Here is a 26,918-nt window from a genome sequence, read left to right as displayed (position 1 = left end):
TAATAGTATAATACCCCATCAATCACACTTTATTTTCATTTCATTCTTAGTTAGGCAGCGCTTACTTAATCATAACCAAAAGCTTTTGTTTAACATTTGGTATTTGTCTTCCAAAATTTGAACATTTGACTATGGGAATCACGCGTTACTCTACTCCAATCCCTTCTACAGCAATTTATTTTACATAATTTCCATTACGCTCTTCAATATATCATAATTACCGCTGAAATTATTAAAATATTATTATTTATGATTAAAACTGACTTTAAGTTAATAGTTAAAGCTTTCTACTAATGTAATCCAATACCGTAAATACATTAGTGATAAATAGTTTACACACTATATTAAAAAAATAGAAGGGAATTCTACAATATGACTTCCAAATGAGTGAGAAATAATTCAGCGCCAATTATGTAAACGAACCTAGTTTTATATCATCTGATATTTACCTCAGCTCGATTTTTGATATTTGACAGCCTACCGACAAATTAAGGTAGCAGAATGAATGATGTGATGTAACACGTTAGCTACCCGTCTTCTTATGTAAATTAAAATGGTGGGATAATGGGCCAAGAATTAGGCAGTACCCATCACAAATAATTAGCAAACAAGCACAGACTTGATCGTTTGTCTCCCAGAGTGTTTAATTGGACAAACAGGCTCGCGTGTCTTTGTTGGTTTTCTGGAGCCCATATGTTGCATTGCTCTGCCATTGGGATCTACCAAAACCCAACATAAATGCCTTTTGAGCATGCCGTCCATCCTCTCGTGCCACATGTCCACGCAAACTTTGTCTGTCTATAGTTTTATAATTATGATTATTATACACGACATTCTACTACTAAATAGATATTTATTATGAGTTTAATCTTTACTTAAGGCGTGTTCGAGGTGTTATAAATAAATGGAGATGTGAGCGATAAAATATCGGTATATTTTAGGGGGTGTGAATAATGATAAAAGCATAAAGTAGATTATTGATAGACTTGTATTTATTTATTTTTAATTAAAAAAAGAAGCTATAACTTATGAGTTGGGTCAACCGTTTCGGGCGAGCTTTAACCTGGCCCAAGCCGGGGTGTGCTTATTGTGGAAAGTGGAGACGGGCTTATCGGCTCGTGCTTAGCCCTACAAAACCCCGCGCATTCCGCCGTCGTCACTCGCCACGGTCTCACGGTCCCCAAGGAGCCGGTCTTAAGCCGGCTCACTGGTCGGCTCGAGCTGTGTTCTTGTTAGAGCGGAGACGGCCAGTCATGCCCTTTAACCGCCATCTCTGTATTTCTTAAAACCCTAAAACCCTGATCCCAATAACGCCATTAACTATTTCCCCCCTCCTCTTCGCGTTGAACCTTCGGTTCTCAGGCGTTGATCGCCGGAATGGCGCGTCCGGAGGAGAAGCTGAGGTGCACGAAGGAGCCTTACATCGAGGACGTCGGCCCTAAGAAGATGTGAGTTCTGGGAATTCTTGTACTCCATACCTTAATCTCGATGGTTTATCCTGATGGATTTATTTTTGTTTCTTTGAAATTTGTTCTGTCTGTTTCTTCAGAAAGAGCATCAGGTTTAGTATGTTTTCGGGCGAGGAGGTAAAGAAATCGGCGGAGGTCCAGGTCTGGAATAATAGGATTTATGGGGCGGATCTGAAGCCGGTGGAGAATGGCTTGCTCGATCAACGAATGGTACATTTCCTTCTTGATTTTTATTCTTCTTTTCCCTACTCTCTTTTGTTCTTGTCATTCTCGATCATATGGATTGTTACTTGTAACGGTATTGGCATATCGGATTTTTTTCCTGCAACCTTTGGGGGTTGCATGCTGGATTGTTTAGAGAGGGAAAATAACAAGTGTTCTGGAGGTGATTCTATCATGGACATGATGTAAATCTTGACCTAGTATTGTTCTTTGGCATGTGATGTATTATCTAGATAAGTGAATTAACCTTTCTGTTGCAACCTTTGGATCTGTACCTTAACTAATTCAATCACATCATAGGGTTGGCTGTGTTGACAAAGAATGCTGCTATTCTATAGGAGGCAGGTGCTTTTATGTAGAGCTTTTGAGTGAATAGACTAAATAATGAAATAAAGGGTATTTTTCTTGTGTAGAAATGATCCTGTTCTCTTATACAAGTTCTAAGTTTCGTATATCATCATAACCTACGAAGAGTATGAATTTGTAGGTATGCCGAATGTTTTAGTGCACTATCATTATCTTTTATCTGTTTCCGTTATTAGCATATGCGGATGAACACATACAAGTAAATATCTATGTGCTTTTTAGATTAACCTTCTGAATATGAACTTAAAGAGCTTTGGATGCTTCAAAGTTGTAAGTTATGAGCACATCATGTTCATGTGCAAGATACATGGATAATTGTTCTCACATGTTAAATTAGAGAGTTGAACAAGGATACACTTTAATAGTTTGAGATTTGACTACTTTTGGATTCAAGATGGCAAATATGTGTTGTTAATTATGAAGTGTGAGTTTTACAATCTCTTGACACTTTAAGAGTCTTTGACCCATGGATGGCCGTGCCACAGGCACAGCTCGTGCCGACCACTAGACGGCACGGCATGTGGCGCAAGAGAAGGAGAGAAAAAAGAGGAGGGAGACTAGCAGCATTTCACTCTTTGACCTCATCGTTGTCGCTCGCCGCCATTATCACCCGTTGTTTGTTCTTGGAGAAATCCGTCGATGAAGGCGTCATTGCATTGCATCTCATCCCACGCGAGGATGCCCTAGCCGTAGTCCAAGGAGGAAGAAGAACTTGGACGGGTTGGAGCGGGTGAATAAAGACTTAAGTTGCGAATCTGGATCCATGACGGGCAACGATGGCGGCGACGAAAGCTCGACGGTGAGTGGATCACCGCTAGGAGGGATGCCGTGCAGCACCCCTCGTGTCACGTGCCAGTACATCGTAGGCACTATAAGTGCCGACCGGCATGCCCCGTGCCGGTCGACAGGACCATTGTTGCTTTCACCACATTAGATTTGCTCCAAAAGATAGATATTAAAAATTGAAATAGAATAGTTTTGAAACTCAATACCTACCTACACAAATTTTAACAACCTAGGAAGGTAAGTTGGCAGCTACTGAAAAATCAGTGAATGAGTGATTGATTGCCTCTTCAGAAATCACAAAGCCAGTTAGTGCTTCACTGGGATTCTATCCCTTCTTCCACATGTCTCTTTTTTTTTTTTGGGAGCTTGGAAGGGATCTCTCCTAACTATGTTATTCTTGAGCACTGCTCTCTTTGGTGCCATCATGAAGTCATTTTGCGAGTTTAAGTCCCATGTTGAAATTGCCAATTGGAAAGTTGGCATGTGAGCATGATTTCTCCTTTAAAGTATGGTTCTCATCAATGGAAAGCAAAGATGATTGCCCAAACTTTCCACTGCTGCAAGGAGAACATTGAAGCTGTATATTTGAACGTGAAGATTCTATAAGAGAGTTTATATTGTTGTCAATGTCCACCTCCTTTACTACCTCAATGTCTTGAAGGTCTACGACAAGCTAGCCTATTCCAAAAACAGCACCACAGCGACCTCGTGGCAGCAGGCCTGCAGTTATCAGAGTTTGGGAGATTGTCTTTCGTGACCATCTCAACTACAACCTATACCTCTGCACCAGTGAGGAGTGAATGACTTTGTGGTTGGATGCCAACTCACCTGTCGAGGTAGCAAAATATGCCTAAATATGTTTTAAAATTTAAATTTCAAAATTAACCCATTTGGGTATTTATGTTCTTAGTGAAAACCTAATAGGCTGATATAGTGAAAAAAAAAACTTCACTTTAAAAGGCATAGTTCATGCCTAATTGGCTGGAAATTCTTTCTAAGCCATCTAGTTGGATGTGAGTATCCACATTTGTGCTAGTTTTTTCTTTAATTTCTTGTCTCAAGGACTGCTTTGCTGACTCATATTACCCATTTGGTCAAAAAGTTAAATTCATGAGTCATTGTAGTTTAGATCTACTGGGTTTTTGGTTTAAGTGCCCTCCCATCTAGGCTCTAGTGAATAGTCTTCCTCTTTTTGGTAATGTTCATTACTGTAACAAATGAGTTCCATCTCTAGTAGGCCATGTATACAAAATCATGTTTTGGATCTTGTAACTTATAAGGTACTTCCAGTACTTATGGAATTGTGTTGCCTATAATTCCATGTTGCATTTTACATTGTATGCAGGCTTGCCATTCGCTCATTTCCCTTTTTATTTTTTTTCCTTTAAATTTTAGGGAGCTGCAAACAAAGCTGGACAGTGTGTTACCTGCCATGGAAAATTTACTGATTGTCCTGGACATTTTGGATATCTAAAACTTGTGCTCCCTGTTTTCAATGTTGGGTACTTCAATTCTATTTTGGACATTCTGAAGTGCATATGCAAGGTACCTACCAGCTTGCAGAATTGGATTTTTTCTTGATATTTAATTTGCAAAAGTTGATTGTATCTCTAAGTTAATTCTTTATATGCCATTCAGAACTGCAGCAGAGTACTTCTCGTAGAGAAAGATCGGAAAGAATATTTGAGGAAAATGAGAAATCCTAAAACAGAAATACTACAGAAGAATGCTCTCGTGAAAAAAATTAGAGATAAATGCAAAATATCTCGCTGCCCATGGTGTGGGTATGTAAATGGTTAGTTTTTATCCAAGGAATTGTTACAATGAACTTTTTCGGGTTTGGAAGTGCTATGATGAGACCATTTTTATATCTTGAAATTTGTTTTGCTGCAGTTGTAGGTATCCTATAGCTAAGACTCCCATTGCTTGTGCCATCATAACCAGGTCTTACACATTCTTTTATGTTATCTTCTTTTCCTCATGAGCCCCTTGATGTGGCCTAGGTTGTGAAAAAGCACCACTTATGTGTGTGATCCTTAATTTTCCGTAAACTTGCATCTACTTTTGTCTTCTAAATAGTGATCCCATGTGACTATGTGAGCATCTTCACTAGGAAGCTTTTAATTGCAGATTTCAGCTAGTAAGAATTATTATTAGATGCAATTGTAGTTTTTGCAAGTGGCGATATGCATACATCTAATTCAATATTCTATGTTGTGTAGCCTTTCTCTTCCCCTCTCCCCCTTTCACTCTTGCTCTCTCTCAGTGTATTGTTGCATTCTTTACATACTTATTATACATTCCTTTAGTAAGGAAATAGTCCATTTTTCTACGATCTAATTCACTTCTAAAAGTAGTTCCATGTCCTTTTCTTAAAAGATCATAAGATGACAAAATACAGACCCATATCATTCTTTTGTCCATAACAAAGTCTCCCATGTCCTCTTCCATATCTTCCACTTTGTTTCCCTAGATGACCAAGCAAATACTGTGTTATCTTTTTCATACTTTGGATGTGCTGTATAATTTATAATCTATCTCTTCCCAAATCCAAAATTCTTATTTTATGTGGTGAGTGGTAAGTCTGGTGACTACACATGATATTACTTTTGGAATGTTGTTTTGTAAATTCTTAGCATATTACCTAAACATGATATGACTAGATTGTCATGGCATTGATTATGAAATAAGCTGTTCAAAATATCTAAAATTTCAGTTCCATGGAGACCTTACTAACTTTCTTTCCATTATATTCAATTTTATTTTGTGAGGCAGTCGCTAGAAGATCGCTAAACTGAAATTCAAAGCATTAGACTATCAATCATTTGCATTTCAAAAAGTTTTAACTTGTTCAGCAGTGATGTTGATGCCATTTGTATATATAATTGGAAATACAGGTGTGACTAAGAAGGCCAAATCTCAGCTGGCCATTGCTCAGGACTTCCCTAAAGCTTCCGACAGAAGTATTGAAGAATTTCGATCTGCATTGTCTCACAAAAAGGACAAAGTATCTTTCCATGTTGTTCATTTATTAAGCCCTGTTAAGGTCCTTGCACTTTTCAGAAGAATGCTTGATGAGGTAGATGCTCCTGTATCTATGACTTGTAATCTTATGACTATTAGTATTTGCATGCATTTGAGAAGAAGAGAAGGGACAATGGGTATCTGCTTTTTGATATTTGATGTTTTACAGGACTGTGAATTGCTCAATCTTTATGATAGGCCAGAGAAACTTATTGTAACTGCAATAGCAATACCACCTGTGACAATCCGGCCTTCCGTCTTTGTGGGTTTTGGAAGATCAAGGTTTGTCCATTTTTGTTTCTGTATTGTATGTTGAAAATGTGTATTATTTGTTCCAGTCTGACAATGATGCATTATTATGCTAGTCATGACATACTAAAAATGATATATACTTGTTCTGTTTTCTTGCAGTAATGAGGACAGCATTACTAGCATATTGAAGAATATAATTAATACAAATTCTATCCTTAGGGAAGATCTTGAAGCTGGTGCTCCACCACATAAATCTTTGGTGAGATTCACTGTTTTATTTGATTCTTGACTGTGTCATAATTGGCTTAATAGATAAGAATCTACTTGTGAAATGAGGATATAATAAGCACGGCTGAAAAATAAGAAGACTTAAATTGGGGTATGAGTCCTGTTTCTCATTAATTGTATATCTAAGATTGCTGTCCCAATTTCTATCCAAGATCTCAGAGCTGCTGTCTGAGGAAGGTAGTTATTCCATTCTGTTGGGGAATTTGCAACTTGAAATTTATTACCATACCATGCAGCCATATAATTTTGGATTTAAAACAAGGTTGTTTTACATAATTGCCACTGAAATCTTTTCTCTTTCAGAATTGTCATTATGGCTAGGATTTAACATAATAGTCATAGAATATTCCTAACTGAGAGTTGTTAAAGTTAACAAATGCATGTAAATGAGTAAAATTTCTTATCAATTAAATTGAACTGACGGAATGATCTCAGAACTGACATTTGTGAAAGAAAACTTTTTCAGTGCCAATTATGAAATTTTGAGGAATGTATAGCAATTATGATATTTTAAGAGTTTTCAGTGGCAATTACGTAAGTATCTTGGTCCATAATGCTGACAAACAGATCTTAGCTACTCATCCTCAATATTGAATTCACAAGTTTTCAGTGGCTACACACTCAAATACATGTAAATCTAGATCTTGTGGTTTACACTATATTGGGTGTTTTATTAGACCGTTAGCTATGATTGTAAAGAGCTTTGCTTACTGAGTGCTGAAGCACCTCCTTTTTTATACTTTGTTTCTTTCCAGTTGCTACTACATGTTTCTTACTACCTAAGTTTGGGGCAAGAAATTCAAGAATCATGATTAATTTTTTTTCCTGAATTGGCATGTTTTATGACTCTTAACATATTCACTGACTTATTATACCCAAATTTTAGTAGGCCCCAGATCATCAGTCTTGTTCTGCTCAATGATTTCTTTTTTCCAGGATTGTTGGGCACACCTTCAAATTCAAGTTGTTGAATACATAAATAGCGAAGCTCCTTGTGTTCCTGATTCAATACATCGCGGGCTTGTTCAGCGGCTTAAAGGGAAGCAAGGACGATTTCGTGGTAACTTGTCTGGAAAACGTGTTGAGTATACTGGAAGGACTGTTATCTCTCCTGATCCAAATTTAAAAATTACTGAGGTAAATCTTTGTTGGTTGTTCTTCTGTGTTATTGATCTCTCCTTCAGAAAGCAAGTGGTCACTTAGTTGGGTTTCAGGTGGCTATTCCGGTATTAATGGCCCGTGTCTTGACATATCCAGAAAGGGTTTCTTATTATAACATAGAGAAATTACGGCAGTGTATTCGGAATGGACCTAACAAACATCCAGGAGCAAATTTTATTATACTACCTGATGGAACTAAGTTGTAAGTTGTTACCTCTGCTGAATTTGGGTGAATTTAATTTTTGTGATGCAACTAAGTCGTCCAAGTTACCTATAGGCACTTAAAATATGTGGATAAGAAGATTGCTGCTAGTGAATTGAAATATGGCTATATAGTTGAAAGACACTTAGAAGATGGAGATGTTGTCCTCTTCAATAGACAACCAAGCTTGCATAGGATGTCTATAATGTCTCATCGGGTATGTACTACTTTACATTCTTGAAAGTTGAAATGATGCACCATCTAGCTTTTTTCTGCTTTTGTGCTTACCATTCTTTTGGATGCAGGCAAGGATCATGCCTTGGAGGACACTGAGGTTTAATGAGTCCGTTTGCAATCCATACAATGCTGATTTTGACGGAGATGAGATGAATTTACATGTTCCTCAAACAGAAGAAGCTCGTACAGAAGCTCTTATGCTCATGGGGGTATTAGTTGTTAGCGCTTTTGTTTTGTATCAGTCTTCTCTTTTTTTATAAATAGTTATGGAGAGAGATTTTTCAATTGTTTCAAATGGGAAAATACTCATAGAGGGGCTCATATGGTTACATCCTGGAAGAGAGAACTGCTGCGCGACTTATAACATTTCACTTCCTGTCTTCACCCGTTACACCACTGGTTCTAAAATTAGAATATATGGATCACTCCAGCTTTCTCCCCAATGTAATGATCTGGGCCCTTGCGAAAGGGCCTCACAGTCCAAACTAATTAATTGTTAAGACAATCCATAGAAGTTATAACTATATTACTTCTCTTGTATACTTTCAAAGTTCCTACCTTCAGCAATGGTAATTAGTCCTTAGTCATCAAAATTCCCTTCAGTGTTGCAAAATCCTCAGGAATAGCATAAGAAGCACATTTTCGACATGTATGAACTCTTAAGAACTTAAATTCAAATTTTAAAAGAAGTGTGTGTTCAACACGGATTGCATCTTTATTATATTTGGCGTGGAGAGGCCTCAGGTGAAGTTACAAGAAGTTGATGTTTAACAAGGGACATCTGCACAGATATGAGTATATGACTATCAAGAAAACTTGCAATCGTATATCAAAACCTTTCACTGTTTTATTCTAACCTTATATTTTGAAAATATATTTATTTCACTCTATAGTCTTCCTTAAGGACCATGGTCTGTGGTTCGATGAGAAATTTGTTTTCCTAAATATTTCAAAATTATAGGTGCATCTAAATAATGCAATCAGATAAAACAGCATGAGAAATGTACTTTTCAAACTTTTCTTTTCTTGTTTTTAATTATCTCACCAGTAAAAGATGGAGCACGCATATTGCAAGTAAGGGTTTCCTTACAGCTGTGCTTTGTCGACCATGATAAGCCACTGATTAGGCCTTTGTCTGAACTGAAATGTGGCTTATGCTTGTTCAAGAACTGTTGTTCAGGTTGAAAATGAATTTTAGTTAATATCTACAGTGATTCTTGCTAGATCTGTTGGAGATATTTGGTTAACTAAGACCTAATTACAAGTACTTTTGCAGCAGTCCTTAATAGGTTGATCAATTGGGGATTTACTTATGGGAGTTTTAAATCCCATTTAAATTCTCATAAATAGCAACAAGATTCCATGTCAACTTGGTTTTGATGGTAGCTGGCCTTTTCAACCATGATCATCTGATAGCTACTGATGAGGCCTTCAATTAGACTGTTCAGGCACCTCTTTCAGGTTGGGAAAGAAGTATAGTTATCATCTAGGATGATCTTGTCTTATTTGCATGATAACTTGGTGTAGGTGATCATTCTTATCCTTTGGATGATGGCTCATGCTGCAGATGTCTAGGTAAGTGGAGTTCCTGACATGTTTTTGTCCAAGTTTAAGTCTATCTGATCATGTCCATATAGGTTAGGTTACATCGACAGTGTCTTCTAGGCTTCTTGAAAATTTGGTTAGAAGATCCTTGCATGTGCCAGAAATACAGATAGGGTTATCAAGATGGGTATTTGAGGTCATTTGCAGGCGATAATACCACAGTAAGTCATGCAAGTGAGTCACGCCCTCAAAGGCTTAGGTCCAGGCCTTGCACTCTTTGTTCCCAATCCTCTGTTCCGATAGGTGAAGGTAAAAAGTGCTGTAAGAGTGCCAGTATCAACGTCCTTTTTAGACTGTTATAGCAATTTCTATCCCATCATGGATGCTTCGAATTGTTGTTTTATACAGAACTTTATTGGATTGAAAGGGATCCACTATTTCACGACTTCACTGTTCTAGACGGTAGAGCCAGCCTGTCAAAGGGAAGTCTGCTGTCTTATTTCCCAAAATCCATGATAATTTTAAGATGCATATTTTTATTTTTCTCTTGCAGCCTGTTTATTTCCTGCTTAAGAATTTCATCTCATATCTTTACCAAAGATCATAAATCATGTGGAAGAAACCTTTAGTTTGGTGACGAACTTGTGGGTTGTACTTTTGATTTATAGTTTCTTTCATATGTCCAATTGCAACTTCTTTCTGCTCAATTTCATGTTTCCCTTCCTGTGTACGTAACTCACCTGTCCCATTATATTTGTTTTGCAGGTACAAAATAACTTATGTACCCCAAAGAACGGTGAAATTTTAGTTGCATCCACACAGGACTTTTTGACATCATCCTTTCTGATTACAAGAAAAGACACCTTCTATGATAGGGCTGCCTTTTCTCTAATGTGTTCTTACATGGGTGATTCTATGGAATCAATTGATTTACCAACACCTGCATTGATTAAGGTGAGGCTTATGATGCTGACTATAGTACATTTGGAAGTTGGGCCTACTTGTTTAAGACCTTAAGTATCACAGTGTATCACAGATTCACAATTCATAAATTTGTCTTACTAGAGGCAGTTGCCTATTAGTTCCTTGATCTGCTTTTATTGAAAGGCATATCCTGAAAGAACATGTAGATTTATATTGAACATTGACATTTATTGATTTTTTGGTTGCTTCACTTATTTTGCCTAGCTCATTTAATGATGTTGAGCTTTCTTAGCAATACAGAAACAGGTTTTGATTTCATCTATCCTATTCAAATCCAGTTTCATGCTAAATAAAAAAACTATGGCTACCTGTTTCTTGTGAGTCTCATTTACCATGTTTATCAAGGTAAAGTATCTCAATTGACAAACTATTATCAAATTGATTTTGAATGTCAATACTCATGAAATCTATATCAATATACGTTCCAAGTTTAAATTAACATTTGCACATATCTGAAATTTTTGCAATATAATGGGGGGGGGGGGGGGGGGAGGGTGGGGGGGGGGGAGGGGGTGGTGGGGGGGGGGGGGGGGGATCTGGGTTTGTGTCTTGTACGACTATCTATTTTTTGAAGGGAAGATAAGAAAAGTTTAAACTTTGGAGTGACATCTAGATACATGCAATATATGTTTATGTAGATTTCATCATTCCGACTTAGATTTAAGTTCGCAAAGTCTGATAGCAATAGAACATAATGACTTATACACGTTCCCAGACATAAATCCTTTAGTGTCGAACTCACTGAATCTCATTCTTGCACCTGTACACCTCTCAACTTGTCTTTCTTAAAGCAAGTCCATAAGTTTTGGCTTTATTACTTTTCCTCATTTAGTCCATCAACTTAATCTATCTCGCTCAGAAGTTTCTGTCTTTGTCAATGTACATGTCTGTAAGTGTTCCATCCAAACATCGTCAGCATTGTGTTGATGATGTATTATTCATCAACTTCTTATATTGTCAATGCACATGTCTGTCATTATTTCCTCTTGTTATAATTAATATATTTTGTAACAATTGAAAATATCAGACATAATATTTGAGCTGGTATGGAAAGAAGGTTATAGAAGGGAATTCAAGAGTTCAAGGTTATTGACAATGATCATTGTGATGTAAAAAGAGGGAAAGAGAAAGGTGAAATTTGACACAAAATCTTCGGATCTTGGAAGATTATTTTTCTGTACAATCCAATCCCATCCTACATCTGAGAATATTCCTGCTTGAACTTGCTAACACTATCTTTCTAGTGCTGCTGTTAGCCTATTTAGTAGCTGTGTAAGCAATTAATTAGATATATTAATGTCTCAAAGGACATAATGTGTTGTTGATGAGTGTGAGCTTTCATCTTAAGTATATGCTCAAGGAGCTATTTGGAGTCTTGGACATGCAACTGGTTGCTATGCTTGCTAAGAATGCACACATCAGGGTTTACTAAATTGTATCTGATATATCACATTATATTATATCACACATGTTAGTTTTGGATTTGGATTTACAAAAAAAAGGATATTCATCTTCACAAATATGTGAAACATGTGCTATTTGTCATTTGCAGATCTTGTTGAAGCAAAACCAACAATATTTTGTTAAAAAGGCTTTAAGGGATAATATTTGTTCAAATGATATTTTTCATGTCTTCAAGATGAAGCTTAGAAATTTATTTTTGTTGCAATGCTAGGAGCATTTCTACAGTTTTTCTTTATGTATTCAGTATTTCTTGCTCTTTTTCTTTAATTTTTTTCTTCCATATTTACATTTTACATCATTCTAATGTTTTCCTTTTATTGCACAGTTTCTTACAGATTTTATTTAACCTTATACATTAATCTTGTTCCTTTTGCTTTTGTAGCCTATCGAGCTTTGGACAGGGAAGCAGCTATTTAGTGTTCTGGTGCGCCCTAATGCAAGTACAAGGGTGTTTTTGAATTTTACTCTTAAAGAGAAAATTTATACCAAGCTTGAAACAATGTGTCCCTGTGATGGTTATGTGTATTTCCGGAACAGTGAGCTTATATGCGGGCAACTTGGAAAGACAACTTTAGGTTAGCAGGCCCATGCTTTGGTTTTCAAATGCAGACCCTATGTTACCATTGTGATTTCTAATTAAAGAAGCTGAAGTATTAATTCATTGCTATATCTTGTTCAAATTCCTCATTTTAATATTTTATAACACAAATTGGGGAAAGAGTAATTTAACATGTGACTTTGCAATGTTGGATTTTATTATCAATTCATGAAATGTAATACTTCGCAATCTTCCATGCAGCTTTGTAAGTTTCAGTCTTCATTTGCATTCTACATCTGTTATGGGCTATTACAAATCATAGTATTATTTTCCCTTCAAGATTAGTAATATTGCCTTACAATGTTGTGAAGACATTTAGTGGAAGATAAGGCTAGATCTTTTACCTAGCATTTACTTCAAGAATCTCTTGGTGAAACCTAGTTCTCGTAACAATATCCATCTGTAGTTTTGTAGAATTGCTAATTTTCGAGTTTTTACTTCATACTAATTGTTGTTTCTGACTATGATAGAATATGCTCCTTCACCAATTTGAGAACCGTAATGAGTGTGATGATTATAGCTACTTACATAAAATGCTTAATGTGTTCGGAAGCAATCCAGCATAATGTACTTCACAGTTTCAGGAGAAAGAGGTTGAATTTTTCTCTTTACTTCTGTTATGGCATCAATAAAAGCTGAGTTCTGAGTGCTCCTTTTAGACAATGAAGTGACTTCTGATCATTTGGATACTGACACTCTGCCATTGTTGGTGTAAATAATTGGAGATTGAATAAGTATCCAGTTGTTGCCTATTATCTGGACATTCAACGTTTCAAACCAAAGGAATGTCTATTGTACACTAACTGTTGCAGTGTGTGCTAAAGGGGCTCATTGTTTCACTCTGAATATTATTTGTTTGTTTTTATCTGTTCTCTGCAAATAATAACTTGTTTAATAAAAATGATCCATTTTTTCCAAAAGGAAAATTATGAAAAAGAGAATTTCAAAGGATCACAAACATGTTGTATGTATCACCTTTGTCATGAGACAATGATTTTGTTGTTTGTTTGACGAATTACTTTGTAACAGCCATGGCTCTTTGGTTAAGCCTAAGCCTTATTATTGACAACATAAAAAAAGCATGGTAGCACGGATGATCAGCAATTCATATACATCTTAAGTACACATACATCCAGAAAAAAAATAGTTCCAATTTTTGGTAGTTGGTCGATACTTCAAAGCTTGCTAATTTAGTCACTTGTGCCTCCGGTTCATTTGTTTAACAATTGCTGAAAATAGACATCATTATGTTGTCATGATTGTCATTTGTAACATCGCAGTTAGTAAATTTGTTATGCTGTAAATACACTTTTCCATGTTTGTAGATTATCTGTCTTGATACCTGGGTGTTGTAGATGTTGGCTGTATTTTTGTTATCAGTCCTTTTCATGTGTGCAATGTCATATTTAATTCATTTATTGATTGTATAAGATTCTCTTGTTTATGTATTACTGTATTGGGTCTCTGTATTGCATACCTTTGTGATCCTAGTGCCTTCCTGATCTTTTGGTTTATGCTTCACAATACACACAATGTCTAAGGTTTAGTTGCTTCTATGATCTCTTAAGTCATATATTGCATCAGAATTGTGCCTTAATTTGGATTACTGATATGTGTTCTTCCCTGAAAGGAATACAAAATGGGGTATTTGTCATGATGTTTGTATGTGTGCTTGAAGCTCATATGTTTGACTGATTCTTTGTCAAGTAACTTTCTTGTTTTCTATCTAATGGTGTAAATGATCTTTTCTTAGGAAATAAGCCAAGGGAATTTGGGATTTGCAAATTTTTGATTGACCTTCTACTCTTTTCTCTAGGAAATGGAAACAAGGATGGTCTTTTCTCTGTTCTTCTGAGAGATTACAATTCACATGCTGCTGCAAGTTGCATGAATCGATTAGCAAAATTGAGGTAATTTCATACATTTTAACTTTTATCTTTGCATCAACGAAGTTTCCTATGGAATGGTTATCCTCATAATCTGGAATCCCAGGTCCTCTAGTTTCTTGCCTTCTCTTACCACCTTATTTTGTAACGACTGCCATATCTATCTGATTTTTAGGATACATCTGCACCAATTGAGTTAACAAATGAAAAAGTATATGGTGGTTGTTTCACAATACTGTTGCCATTTTCTAGTCTTTGCTTATTTTCTAGCACTTCCATATAAGGGTCACCAACTATAAAAGTGGAACTCCTCTCTTACCATTGTTACATTTGTAGTATTTAAAGGAAATCGGGAGTTCTCTACTTTTATGGGTTGAGATAGTTAGACCTCTTGAACTATCACTCCTTTTCATATACCTCACTTGATTTTCTTTTTCTTTTTATGACAAACTTCTTGAAGTATTGAAAATGATTCACCCCCTGACATCATAGACAAAAAAGTTTAAAAAAAAATGACCAAAATACCTCCATAAGAAGGTAATGGTATTTTGGTGATTTTTTTCCCTCTAGAAATACAAATTGATGTGTCACTGTGACTTGCACGTGACAATTTATGGATGAAAAAAGTAATGGAAACCTAACAAGAGAGATGCTTGAGATATTTTCAATAATTCTGGGAATCCATATGCTACAAAAAAAGGTTCAGGAGAGGTATCTAGAAAATAGTGATAGGTCAGGAGATTTAAATGTAATTAACTCTTATGGGTTTGGGCATTGCAAAAATGTTGCATCTTTATTTATCCGGTAGTGATGATTTTCAACAATTTGAGATTGTCAAGGTTTCTGTGTATCTGCAGTGCTAGGTGGATAGGGAATCATGGATTTTCAATTGGCATTGATGATGTTCAACCTGGAGAAGAACTAAATCAGCAAAAAAAGAAGAAAATTGATGAAGGTTATAGAGAATGTCATGAGCTTATTTCCTCGTACAGCAAAGGTGAACTCACTTTGCAACCTGGTTGTAATGCGGCTCAAACCTTGGAACTTAAGATAACTGGTGTGCTGAATCAAATTAGAGCAACAGCTGGAAATGTAAGGGAATACTCATTTCTGCTTGGTTTCTGAAACTAATGATGATCTTTTGTTTCCTATCCTTTAGCATGTAAAGTAGGATAATAGTATGACTTCAAAATCTGTCTTTATTTTCTTCTTCCTCTTATATCATTGTCTTTGATCAGGAAGGAGATTCTACATATTTATTGTAGATGGATGGTTCGATATGTTGAAGCATTAATATTGTTTACAACTGCATATTTTTTTGCTAAGGATTGTTATGTCAATTTAAGCTTTGCTTTATAATTTAGGAATGTTAGAATGTAAAGGAATAAAGTCATCATTGTTTATAAGCTTAAGGTTTTGCTTTTAGAATAAATGTGAATAGATTTGTCTCTTTCTGATATTTCATTGGCTTTTATATAATGATAATTCATTTGATTTTCTCCTCAGGTATGTATGAATGAACTTCATTGGAGGAACAGCCCATTAATTATGTCACAGTGTGGATCAAAAGGTTCTCCAATCAATATCAGTCAGATGATTGCATGTGTTGGCCAGCAATCAGTTGGAGGACGTCGTGCCCCAAATGGCTTTATAAATCGAACTCTTCCACACTTCCCCATAAATTCAAAGACACCTGCTGTAAGATTTTTGGCATCAATGAATAGAATTTATTCTCTCCTTTTTTTGGCATTTCATAACTTCCTGATTTACGTTTTGCAAAAGAAAAGAATTGAGTAAAAGTGACATTTGTTGTTCACTAAATGGTACTTGACAATGATATTTTTTTTTCTTTCCATTGGTTATTTTACACTCTGAATATGCTTGTCTAGCCTCCTTGTGTTTTTTATTCAGTTTCCATCTTCATCTTTGTTACATGATTTGAAGTCCCATAAACATGATGAGCAAATTACTGAAGGGAAAGCAATGGGATGCAGATACATCTTTTACTGTTTCCACTTTTTATACTCACATGATAGTAAACGAGTGACATGTTTTTCTTGCCATGGGACAGGTGGAAAATTGATATACTAGGTCCCATCAGTCACTCAGTTCTACTTCATTATGATTTCATTTTACTACTGGAGGTGCTATAAGCATAATGATCAGATAGGGAAAGAAGTGCATGGGATTCAAATAAATCTTTTCTATATCCCAAGTATACTAAATTGCTAACCAAGTGAGGTGTCATTCTTCCATGGAACAGAAGTGGGGAACTGATATACTAGTTCATGTTGATTTCTATCATTTATTATGATTTCTTATTTACTGGAATACCAAAAATAATCAACATTCTTTGGTATAGATGGACTCATGTGCTAATAATGTTACCAATTAAGTTTATCTACTTTGTTTGGCTTAGAGTGCGGATTAGTGAGATCCATGTTGCTTATTTGCTTGGGGGTGCAGGATTATTCCTGCCCTTTGTTAGTTTTAGCAAATGATGGCATATTCTGTTATTTTTTGGGCTATTGTAATTCAATGCTTTGGGTTCTACTGATTTGATTACTCTTTTAGTTGAAATAGGCAGTGTAATGTTAGCTATTTTAAAGTTGTACAATTATGATGCATCTCGTTGTTTCTCTTTTATTACTCTTGTAAATTTCTCTGATTTGCTTTCAAGAGGCTTGTAATTTATCATGCTTAGTTGATGAAACTTATATAGTTGCTGAATTTGCTTCTGTAAGGGTGAATATGTTCCTATATGTTGTTTGATAGCTTCCAATTTAATACTTTTTTGATCAAATAAGTTGCATCTTTAACTTGGCAAATAAAGTGAACATTGCCTTGAAGACAAATGGTTAGACATCGCAATGGCAACACTCTTCCCTTCAGATCGGGTAATTTGGAAAATCTTTTGATTCAACTAGGAATGACTAAAGTTGCATTTTGCAATTAGAAAGTCATTTAGATGTGGTGGTTTTAAGGATGAATGGAGCTTTATTAAAAAAATGCTTGGAGTCATTTTTATTTGTTTATCAGTTAATTTTTGGCCAGTAATGTAGAGAGTAATGATTCTATTATACAGCACCTGAGAATGATTGGGTGTACTGTTTTGATGTATGGAGTAACAAATAAATGAGTATTGTATTTGATTAATGATATAATAAATGTGAAAAGCATTTGAACCTTAACCCTTCTAATGTATTTCCTGATCTAGCATTGAATTTAAGAATTGTAATTGTAATCTTGCAGTGACTTCTGGCTCTCTTCTATATACTTGTGGAATCTTAGTTGCTGATTTTGGAATTGCATCTTGATACTTGATGCTTCTTCAAGATGGATGCATTTGTTTTTGTTTTTCTTCTTTTTGATTTTGTACAAGCATTCTCTAGACTGAGCATTATGAAGGGCCATAATACGTAGTGGATCTACTTCCTCTTATTTCTTGCTAAGTGAGCATTATTATTTCTACTCTTATTCTAGGCTAAAGGTTTTGTTGCTAATTCGTTCTACACTGGGTTGACGGCTACTGAATTCTTCTTCCATACAATGGGTGGACGAGAAGGTCTTGTTGATACGGCGGTACGGATAATTTTAGAATAAAGTTCTGTATTGAATTTTCTAGCTTCACTTAATCAATTTTATAATTTATGCAATACGCTAACCTGCCTTCACCATAATAGAAAATTTTAGGAAAGTATTGTGGTACTCTCACTCCTGTAGTGTGAATTAGAAACAATGACTAGTATAAAAACATCTAATTTGACAAACAATGCTACTTTAATAGATCACAGCACATGCTAATCTGACACTAATTATAATAAAGCTTGAAAGTGTGACAAATAAATGAATGAATTTACTTCTTGGTGTTTCTCCTATTAATAAGCAACTATATGCAATTTTGAGAACAAAAGGAGAGGTCTGACTAAATTATTTGTCGCTCAAATGCTTTGCTTGTTCATGGAACGTGACAGATTGAATAGTTATGAGGAACAGAAGTGAACCATGCTTGTTCTTGCTGGTGACTAGATATCAGGAAAGCATAAACTTTTGGAAAATTATAACGAAGGTTGGCCTATTGTAAGTAGATGAAAAGGCAATACAAGGAATTAAAGGGAACTTTCGATATAAAGAATGAGAAACAACAGACTTTATGTTTACGACTTAACCCCATAGCATTTGTATAATCCAAACAGTCCCTCCTTGGTTAGCCTTTCAAAGGAACAAATATTCTTGCAGATTCAGGTCTCCTGGTGATTTGATGTTCCACTCAAGAAACCATAGTTTTAAATTGTTCATATTATATCCAATAGTTACAATTTTTTTGTGTTTTTTAGTTATACCCCCTTTTATGTGTTAATTAATGTCCCTATTTGTGTATGTTCTCGGAAATATAGGTCAAAACAGCAGAAACTGGATACATGTCCCGTAGATTGATGAAAGGCTTGGAAGATCTCTCAGTTTATTACGACCAAACAGTGCGCAATGCTAGTGGTGGGGTAGTTCAGTTTCTTTATGGAGATGATGGCATGGATCCAGCGAAGATGGAGGGAAAGGATGGCATCCCCTTAAATTTGGACCAATTATTTATGAAAGTTATGGTTAGTATTGGAAATTTCTTTTGCTGTTTTTCATGTATTTTAGAACGTAATTAATATATTTGTCTTATTCTAGGCTACATGCCCTCATAGAGGACAGGATCCTTTATCTCCATTAGAAATTTCACAAGTTGTAGATGACAGGCTCTCGAAGTATGATATGTCTCCTGAGGGTGGTTGCTCTGCTGCTTTCAAGAAGTTGTTATTAGATTTCTTACAGAAACATGTCCTTTTGTTGAGAAACACCAGAAGAGCACTTCAGCTCGATGAAGATAATGTTGGGAAGAAAGCCTCTAATTTAACAGAAAGTATTGCTGCTAATATTTCTGGAATTTCGTCTAAGCAACTTCAGGTTTGCATAATTTTCTTCTGTTACTGCCATTTCATGGTTACTTTTCCCTTCCTGAAGAAATGATTTGAGGAAAGTGTATTTGCTTGGTGAACTGATGAGACGATTTTGGTTGGCTGACCTGATCTTTTAAGGAATTGGCCATGATATAAATAATCCAAGAATTTAAGCTTCAGGTGACTCTTGTGTGCCAATTGGTGCATCCTGTGCCATCAATTTGTTGGCATGAGAAGAATTTTTTTTCATTAAACAAACTTTTGCTCACTATTGCGCCCTCAATTTGCCAGAAAAAGCCATTCATCGGAATTGAAGATGAAGGGCATTCGTGGATTGCAACCTTTATCCAAGCCATTTAAGTATTTAACATAAATACTATAATGGATATTAGATCAGATTAGATGATTAGATCCATTTAATCTGGAAATAAGGGAATAAACTAGATTAATCTGGATCTTACTTAGCCATATAAGCGTAATTAACAATTATGCGGGAGTTTTGTTTCTTGATTCTGTCCAACACTCCGTCAGATGTCCCTTAAAGCATTTGGAAAATAGGAGGATTTTTCTGTCATGGTCAACATGGACACAAGAAACTTATCTCAAACCATGATCTGAATAGCGGGGTCATCTTTTGTTGATTTATTCAGTTTGTAATTATATATTGAAGATTATTTGCTCTTTGAATGTAGTTCATATTCTATATCTTTGTCTACTTTCAGGGCGTCACATAATAATTTACTTCCCATCTGTCCATATTTATGTTTTCTATATAGTTCTTTAAGCATTAGCTGATAATAAGCTTCTTCTTGTAGGTTTTCCTAGAAACCTGTATATCTCGCTATCATTTGAAAAAAGTTGAAGCAGGAGCAGCAATTGGAGCAATCGGAGCCCAAAGTATAGGAGAACCAGGGACACAGATGACTCTGAAAACATTTCACTTTGCTGGAGTTGCTAGCATGAGTATCCTATAATTATTTTCAGCTTAGGATGGAACACTTAGTTTTCTTTTACTTCTCATCTTATAATAACTGGCAGGATTGTATTCTATCACATGGTATTCTCTTGTTAGGAATCTTTAATGTTCCTTGATTTATTTGAATTTAAGCCATATGACATGAGGTTAATATTCTTATCATGGGAACTCTTCTGCAAGTTTATTCAATCTCAGAGTTACAACTTTCGCTCTTGCTGGAATCAATTTCCTTACTTTCACAATTCTTTGAATGGCTTACTCTCCTTCATTGAACAATTTTCAACCTAGAAAAGTCTAAACTGGAGAAAGTGTGAATTCTGATTTTTCTCTACTAAGGGATATGCAAGTTGAACACATGTTAGACAATTAACATTTGTCCGTCTCAATTATATTGATGAACTTTTGTTGCTTTAATTTTGTTTTTAAGCCAAATTCGGCTGCTTTAATACTCATATGTAGTGATGTCCTACCATCTATATTCACATGTTAAAATTGTCAGCAAGATTTAAAGCAGCTGTCTCAAAGATAATCCCTGAACCACTTGCATTTCAAAACATACAACCTGCAAAAATTAGAGTTGTCATTATTTTTGTTCTACATACTTTATTCATATGGAACTGCACTGAGGTTCATTATCCTGTTCAAATACTTGTGAGATTAATATTTAATACACGTTACTTATCCTTAGTCTGGTATAAGGTATTACTGCCCAAGAAGTATATTTATTTCACGTTAAGTATCTGATGGATTTGATGTTGGTTTTCAAAAGTGATCTCTTAACTGCAAATCAGATGTCACTCTGGGGGTTCCTCGGATCAAGGAAATAATAAATGCAGCAAAAAACATAAGCACACCAATTATCACAGCCACACTTCTCTCTGATCGTGATGTATTATCTGCTCGTATAGTGAAAAGCTCAATTGAGAAAACAGTGCTGGGTGAGGTAAGTCTCTTGCTGATCAGACAACAAACTAAATGCATCCTATATTTGTGCTGCCTTCCTCGATGATGTAATATGTAATCGTTCAAGTTTCAATTTATATATATAGGTATCAATGTACTCTTTCTTTGCTGATCTTTTATCTTCGCTATTATCTTTTTAAATACTTCCAAACCTTAATTTTACTAGCTTATACAAACGTTTTTGTTCTTTATCTTAGGAAACCTAAATTATCTACTTTGCACTTTATGAGTTTATTCTTGCATGGTTTGTATGACTAAATTTCAAACTGAGTTCTCATTACTTCTTTCCTCAAGAAACTAAATTTCAAACCTAGATTACTTATTTCTTTTTTACCCCTGGAAACCTCTGATCCTTTTCTTTTATGTACTATCAGTATTATTAGGTCACTAGTCTTTGATTCTCATATCTCAATAAGTTCTTTCTTTTTCTCATCTTCAATGGTTAGCTTCTATGTAGATAATTTTAAATCTTATATCTACCTTGCTAAGTGTTTCTTCGCTTATAATCCAGTATTTTTTTCAATTTTCTTGACCCTAATTTTTGTTTGCCATCCTTTATATACTATAACTGAATTTGGTGAAAGTTACAATGTTGTTGTGAACTTGTGATTAGTTCTAGATAATCTTTTTCCTTGACCTATTTGGTTATTAGCTTTTTTTTGGTATGATAGCTGGGTATATTTTGAGATGCTTCAGCACTTATTATCATTACTATCAGTTGAATGACACCTGTCAGCTTAAGGTTGCTATATTGTAGCAGACACAATAAATGAAAAAACTTATGTTACCTTCTTTAATGATGTTTAATTTTTATACTTCTAGCTGATGTCTCAAATCATAACTATTATTCCATGTATGCTTGTTTTATAACATTTAGATATTTTTTATCCTTAACATGTATGAACTGCAGCATACACAAGCCTTTTTCTTTATATTTATTGGATATTAAATTGTTCTATAAGACTATAACTATAAAGCTAAGACTCATCAGACGTACTTCTTTCAAAAGAGGGCTATAATATGCTAACAATAATGATGGTCAAATCGAAATTAATTCATCTTTCAAATTGAATTGGGATGAAGGACCTTTATGAGAAATTATAATTTTTCATGTTCAGGTTCATGCTATAATAGCATGATTAGATCAATTATAATGTATGGATGTCATTCTCTTTATTTTGTCTAGGATAGTAGTGCTTCTATAACCCTTCTGGATCTCTTCTTGATGAGTGAGAAGCTTTTCTGTACTTTAATAATTTAAAATGCATACTTAGTAGTTTGGTCATTCACTTTCACAAGTTGCACTCTTAACTTTATACTTCATATCCTACTGTTTGGCTATGTATTGATGTCGTCCAGTTTTATGCAGGTTGCAAAAACTGTAAAAATTGTCTTGAAATCAAGTCAGCCATATATAACTGTTCAACTTGACATGGACCGAATTGAAGCCTTGCATATGAGAATTTCTTCTGAGACTGTACAACTTTCAATATTGAATCATCCGAAGATAAAATTAAAACCTGAGGTGAGGATATATTACTGGGGCCTAGTACTCTACATCCCTCTCTCTAAAAGTTGTTTATCTTTCATGGTGGTGAATCCTTGCAGCATATTCGTATCCTAAGCAACAACAAGCTGCGGATATACCCACCTGAAACAGATAAAAGAAAACTTCAGTTTGAACTGCACTCCTTAGAGGCCATGATTCCAAAGGTTATTGTGAAGGTGAATAAAATTAGATTTGCTGATCCTTTTTTCATTTTAAGAAATTACTCTAAGAAGTCTCCGTTATTTTCATTTTTTAATTTTGCACGTTGCTGTAGGGTATCCCAACTGTTGAGCGTGCAGTTATTAACAACACCAATGGAGTATACAACCTCCTAGTTGAAGGGTCAGTTTTAGATTTTATACGCAATTTAAATATATTACTCATCCTTAATGTTCCCTGCAATCATGTTCAAGTCTGATTTTTTTGACAAAATTTAGATAATAAAAAGTAGGGGATCTTGCCTGTTGGTCTCATTGTCTGTCATAACTTAATAGGCTACAATAGTCAGTCGGCCTTCTGTCTTTTTCACAATGTTCTAGTTGTAGTCACACTTTACAATAATAGTCATACTTACTAAACTTCAATAAATATTGTAGCACAAACCTTCTAGCAGTAATGGGGACTCCTGGAATTGATGGAAGTAAAACAAGAAGTAATCATGTCATTGAAGTCCAGCAGACACTTGGGATTGAAGCCGCGAGGCAGTGTATCATTAATGAAATTCAATATACAATGCGTAATCACGGCATGAGCATTGATACAAGGCATATGATGCTTCTGGCAGATTTAATGACTTATAAGGTCAGTATTATTTCTATATACCATATGCCTTGTCACATTCTACAAGGATCTTGGTAATTCATTCTTCTGCTACTTGAAGTCTGCTATGCTTCACATTCTTTTTTGCTTCAATCAGGGCGAAGTTCTTGGAATCACAAGATTTGGCATTTCAAAGATGAAAGACAGTGTTTTGATGCTGGCATCATTTGAAAAAACTGCAGAACATCTTTTTAATGCTTCATACAGTGGTAGGGAGGATCAGATAGAGGGAGTTAGTGAATGTATTATAACGGGTATACCAATGCAGCTGGGCACTGGAATCCTCAAAGTTAGACAAAGGTACATTTATTGAAAAAACTAGTGAGAAATTGTTAGTTATTCTTTCTATACCCTCCTGTTCTCGTACTTATACTACTGCATAGTGCTTGCAAAATATTGCTGTTAGAGTATTTTCAGATGTGTAATTCCTTGCACTTGTGCTGAAAAGATTGCCCTTTAAATTTGTGTTCTCCTCCAGAACATGTATGGCATTTAGACCTTGGTTGTTTTACAACTTGCTTAGTAGAAGAATGATAGTTGTGATGGCTGCACAAATATGCTCCACTTTCCTCACCAAAGCACAAGGGATTAAATTTGCAATCAATGAATTACTGCAGCTTGATATTTTAGAAATTTATTTGCTTCTAGTTACAATATTGTGTTTCATCTGGTTGTTCTTATTTGTTTATTAGATAAGCTCCTTCAAATATTAATCTCTTCTAGCTTTTCTACGCTCTGGTTCTATCATGTTTAGCGACTTGATGTTTGCACCATAGATGGCCGTGCCGGTCTACGCTTGCCATACTGGCACGTGGCACGAGGGGTGTTGCACGACACCTCTCTTAATAGTTTCGTCGCTCGCCATCAACATTGTCGTTGAGCTACTCGTTGCCGATCACCATCGTCCGAGCTTGCTTCGGGTGCTCTAGCAAGAGAGAGAGAGAGAGAGAGAGAGAGAGAGAGAGAGAGAGAGAGAGAGAGAGAGAGAGAGGGAGGGAGGGGGGGAGAGAGAGAGATTTATCGGTTAAAAACTTAAGTTATGGATCCGGATCTGTCTCGATCTTTCTTCATCCTCCCTTGGGCTAGGGCACCTGACACGTTGTAGGCGAATGTGAGCATCCCAATACTTTTTTCTCTCCTTTCATAGCACGACCAACAATTGCCGTGCCGTGCTGACCAGTGGTCGGTATGGTCCGTGCCTATGGCACGACCATTGTTAGCCTGCATAAGCTTTTCACCTATGAGGTTGGTCTCTGTCCTTTTATTTGGTATCATAGATACCATGTTTGGTCCTCTAGAATCTGTTTAGGAATTTAATCTCAACTTTATAAGTATTTTTTTGTAGAATAAAATTCTCCATCTTTATGTTACCATCTGCTTTACACCTATTGGTTGTTGCTTGTAGCCATTTATTTTCTCATTATTCACCCTGGATAACAGTACTCCAACAGAGTCTTGTGAATGAATGTACTTTGAGACATCTCTGATCCTTCAAAGTTCAAAAATCTGTGGCTATTGCAGTGGGGCTTCTGAAATGTATTTGTCAGATCACCAAGGAGATTTATCCTAGCATTGAATACTTATTTTCTGCCAGTCCCCTGTTTATAGTTTTCCAATAGAGAGTCATAATTTGCTTAAAGTGAAGTTCCTTGAATGTTGAAAAGGAATTTTTGTACCTATTTCATAAGATACTATTGAGAGGATGACCTGAGTTGCTTAGAATCAATATCATCTTAAAGTATGACAGAAGTTATTGATCTAGATAATGACTGCTATATCCCTTCCATTATTGGCCGATCTGAAATGGCTACTAATAAACTGCTAGGTAGATAATTCATGCTTAAGTCCCTTATGAAGTGGGTTGCCTCTTACATGGATTGATATGTTGTAATACCTTCTGAAATCATATATAATTGTTTGATAATCACCAAACTTCTCACTTGCAGGCTTGACCAGCTACCTGAATTTAAATACCAGCCTGATCCAATTATATGTTGAGATATACAAGTAGCCTGTTGCATCTTGTATCTATCATAGAATGGATGCTATACATTGTAACTGATACATACAGCCAAGGTATGACTATTCTTTCCTTTACCCACTTAACAGTCACAAAGGGTGGTGAAACATCGAATTATCCACTAGTATGATACTCTTCTTTGTACCTCTCTATATTTTGCAGCCAGTAAAGCCTAATGCACCAGAACTGTAGACCTTTACCGCCACGGTCTGGGTTCCTTTTATGGCATGCCTTGAAGCACTGCATTGTTGCATGGTATTCCTACAACATTAGTTGCACTGTGATTTCTGCAACCCCGTAGAAATCTGAGGTTTTGGAGTTTGTTAAATGAAGGCTAGCAGCTGACAGCAACAGGAATTGGCAATTGCCATCAGTCTTTGTGGTCATAAGTCTCTGACTTTGTACAGTTTCATGCAGCAGTTGGAAATGCTAGTGGTCCTCGCATCTGCACCGCTGGATTTCATTGCCAGATATGAGCTAATTTAGTTGAGATAAAAGAAGAAAGAGATGTTTGCAGCCTTTTCCAAGTCAAGGAGATGATTCCTTGGAAGTAGCTTGTAAATACTAAGATTTTGATGTTCTTAATATTGTTTCTCTTTTCTCGTTTAGGTTTGTTATTTAGTCTGCTTTGTAATTATCTCTCTAGGCGAGAACATAAACTTTTGGTTTCTTTTGGTCTCAGAGGAAACCATGGCCATGCTAAAACAAGAATCCACGAACTTGATTGCTCTTAAGCCTTGTCTGACTGTTCAAGTTTCTGATTTGATTCATATTTGAGATGTAAAATACATACCATATATATATATATATATATATATATATATTTATTACGTTTTGACTATGCAATGCCTCAGCATGCGGTCATTACGTCTTGTGCGTAGAGAAAATGTTCTTATGTTCATTTGAAGTGTCTAGGAAAGGATAATTATGCACTCTTGGGGATGCAGGGAAGCAAATATTTGGACAGTTTACACAAGCATTTTACTACCGAAAAGGGTTACTTGGTGGCTACCAATTTTATGCTGGACAAATTGATGCACAAGATGAGTCACTTTTCGTATCATATTGTAGAATTGGAAACTTAACACCGAGATACACTTGGATCTCCACCTTCGTTAACCTGGGGTGCTCTTTCAAGCATATCAAGTACTTGCCAATAAGTAT

General features: G+C 35.7%; 1 protein-coding gene across 2 annotated transcripts; it reads left to right on the top strand.

The window, feature by feature from the left end:
• Positions 1-1,156: 1,156 nt before the first annotated feature.
• On the top strand, positions 1,157-26,488 carry LOC140761004 (DNA-directed RNA polymerase III subunit 1). 2 transcript variants are annotated; one of them, XM_073098160.1, is made up of 28 exons: positions 1,157-1,448; positions 1,550-1,679; positions 4,239-4,388; positions 4,482-4,638; positions 5,741-5,922; positions 6,037-6,149; positions 6,279-6,378; positions 7,344-7,544; positions 7,622-7,770; positions 7,846-7,987; positions 8,076-8,216; positions 10,318-10,506; positions 12,383-12,575; positions 14,415-14,508; positions 15,342-15,576; positions 15,991-16,182; positions 17,968-18,066; positions 18,882-19,085; positions 19,159-19,434; positions 20,243-20,390; positions 21,195-21,346; positions 22,736-22,891; positions 22,975-23,091; positions 23,190-23,257; positions 23,512-23,716; positions 23,832-24,034; positions 25,681-25,810; positions 25,917-26,488. In XM_073098160.1, the coding sequence occupies exons 1-27, from the start codon at positions 1,378-1,380 to the stop codon at positions 25,730-25,732; spliced, it is 4,119 nt and encodes a 1,372-aa protein (XP_072954261.1). In that variant the 5' UTR covers positions 1,157-1,377; the 3' UTR covers positions 25,733-25,810; positions 25,917-26,488. The 2 variants fall into 2 exon arrangements, with proteins under 2 accessions (XP_072954261.1, XP_072954262.1); XM_073098161.1 differs by lacking the exon at positions 1,157-1,448 and adding an exon at positions 2,543-3,679 and having other exon boundaries at positions 1,552-1,679.
• The last annotated feature ends 430 nt before the right edge of the window (positions 26,489-26,918 follow it).

The sequence above is a fragment of the Typha angustifolia genome, chromosome 6 (genome assembly GCF_048772165.1).
Source record: "Typha angustifolia cultivar Huaian chromosome 6, ASM4877216v1, whole genome shotgun sequence".
NCBI classification, from domain to species: domain Eukaryota; kingdom Viridiplantae; phylum Streptophyta; class Magnoliopsida; order Poales; family Typhaceae; genus Typha; species Typha angustifolia.
Note: the sequence above shows the minus strand (reverse complement) of the source record. Positions and strands in the feature narration are given on the sequence as shown.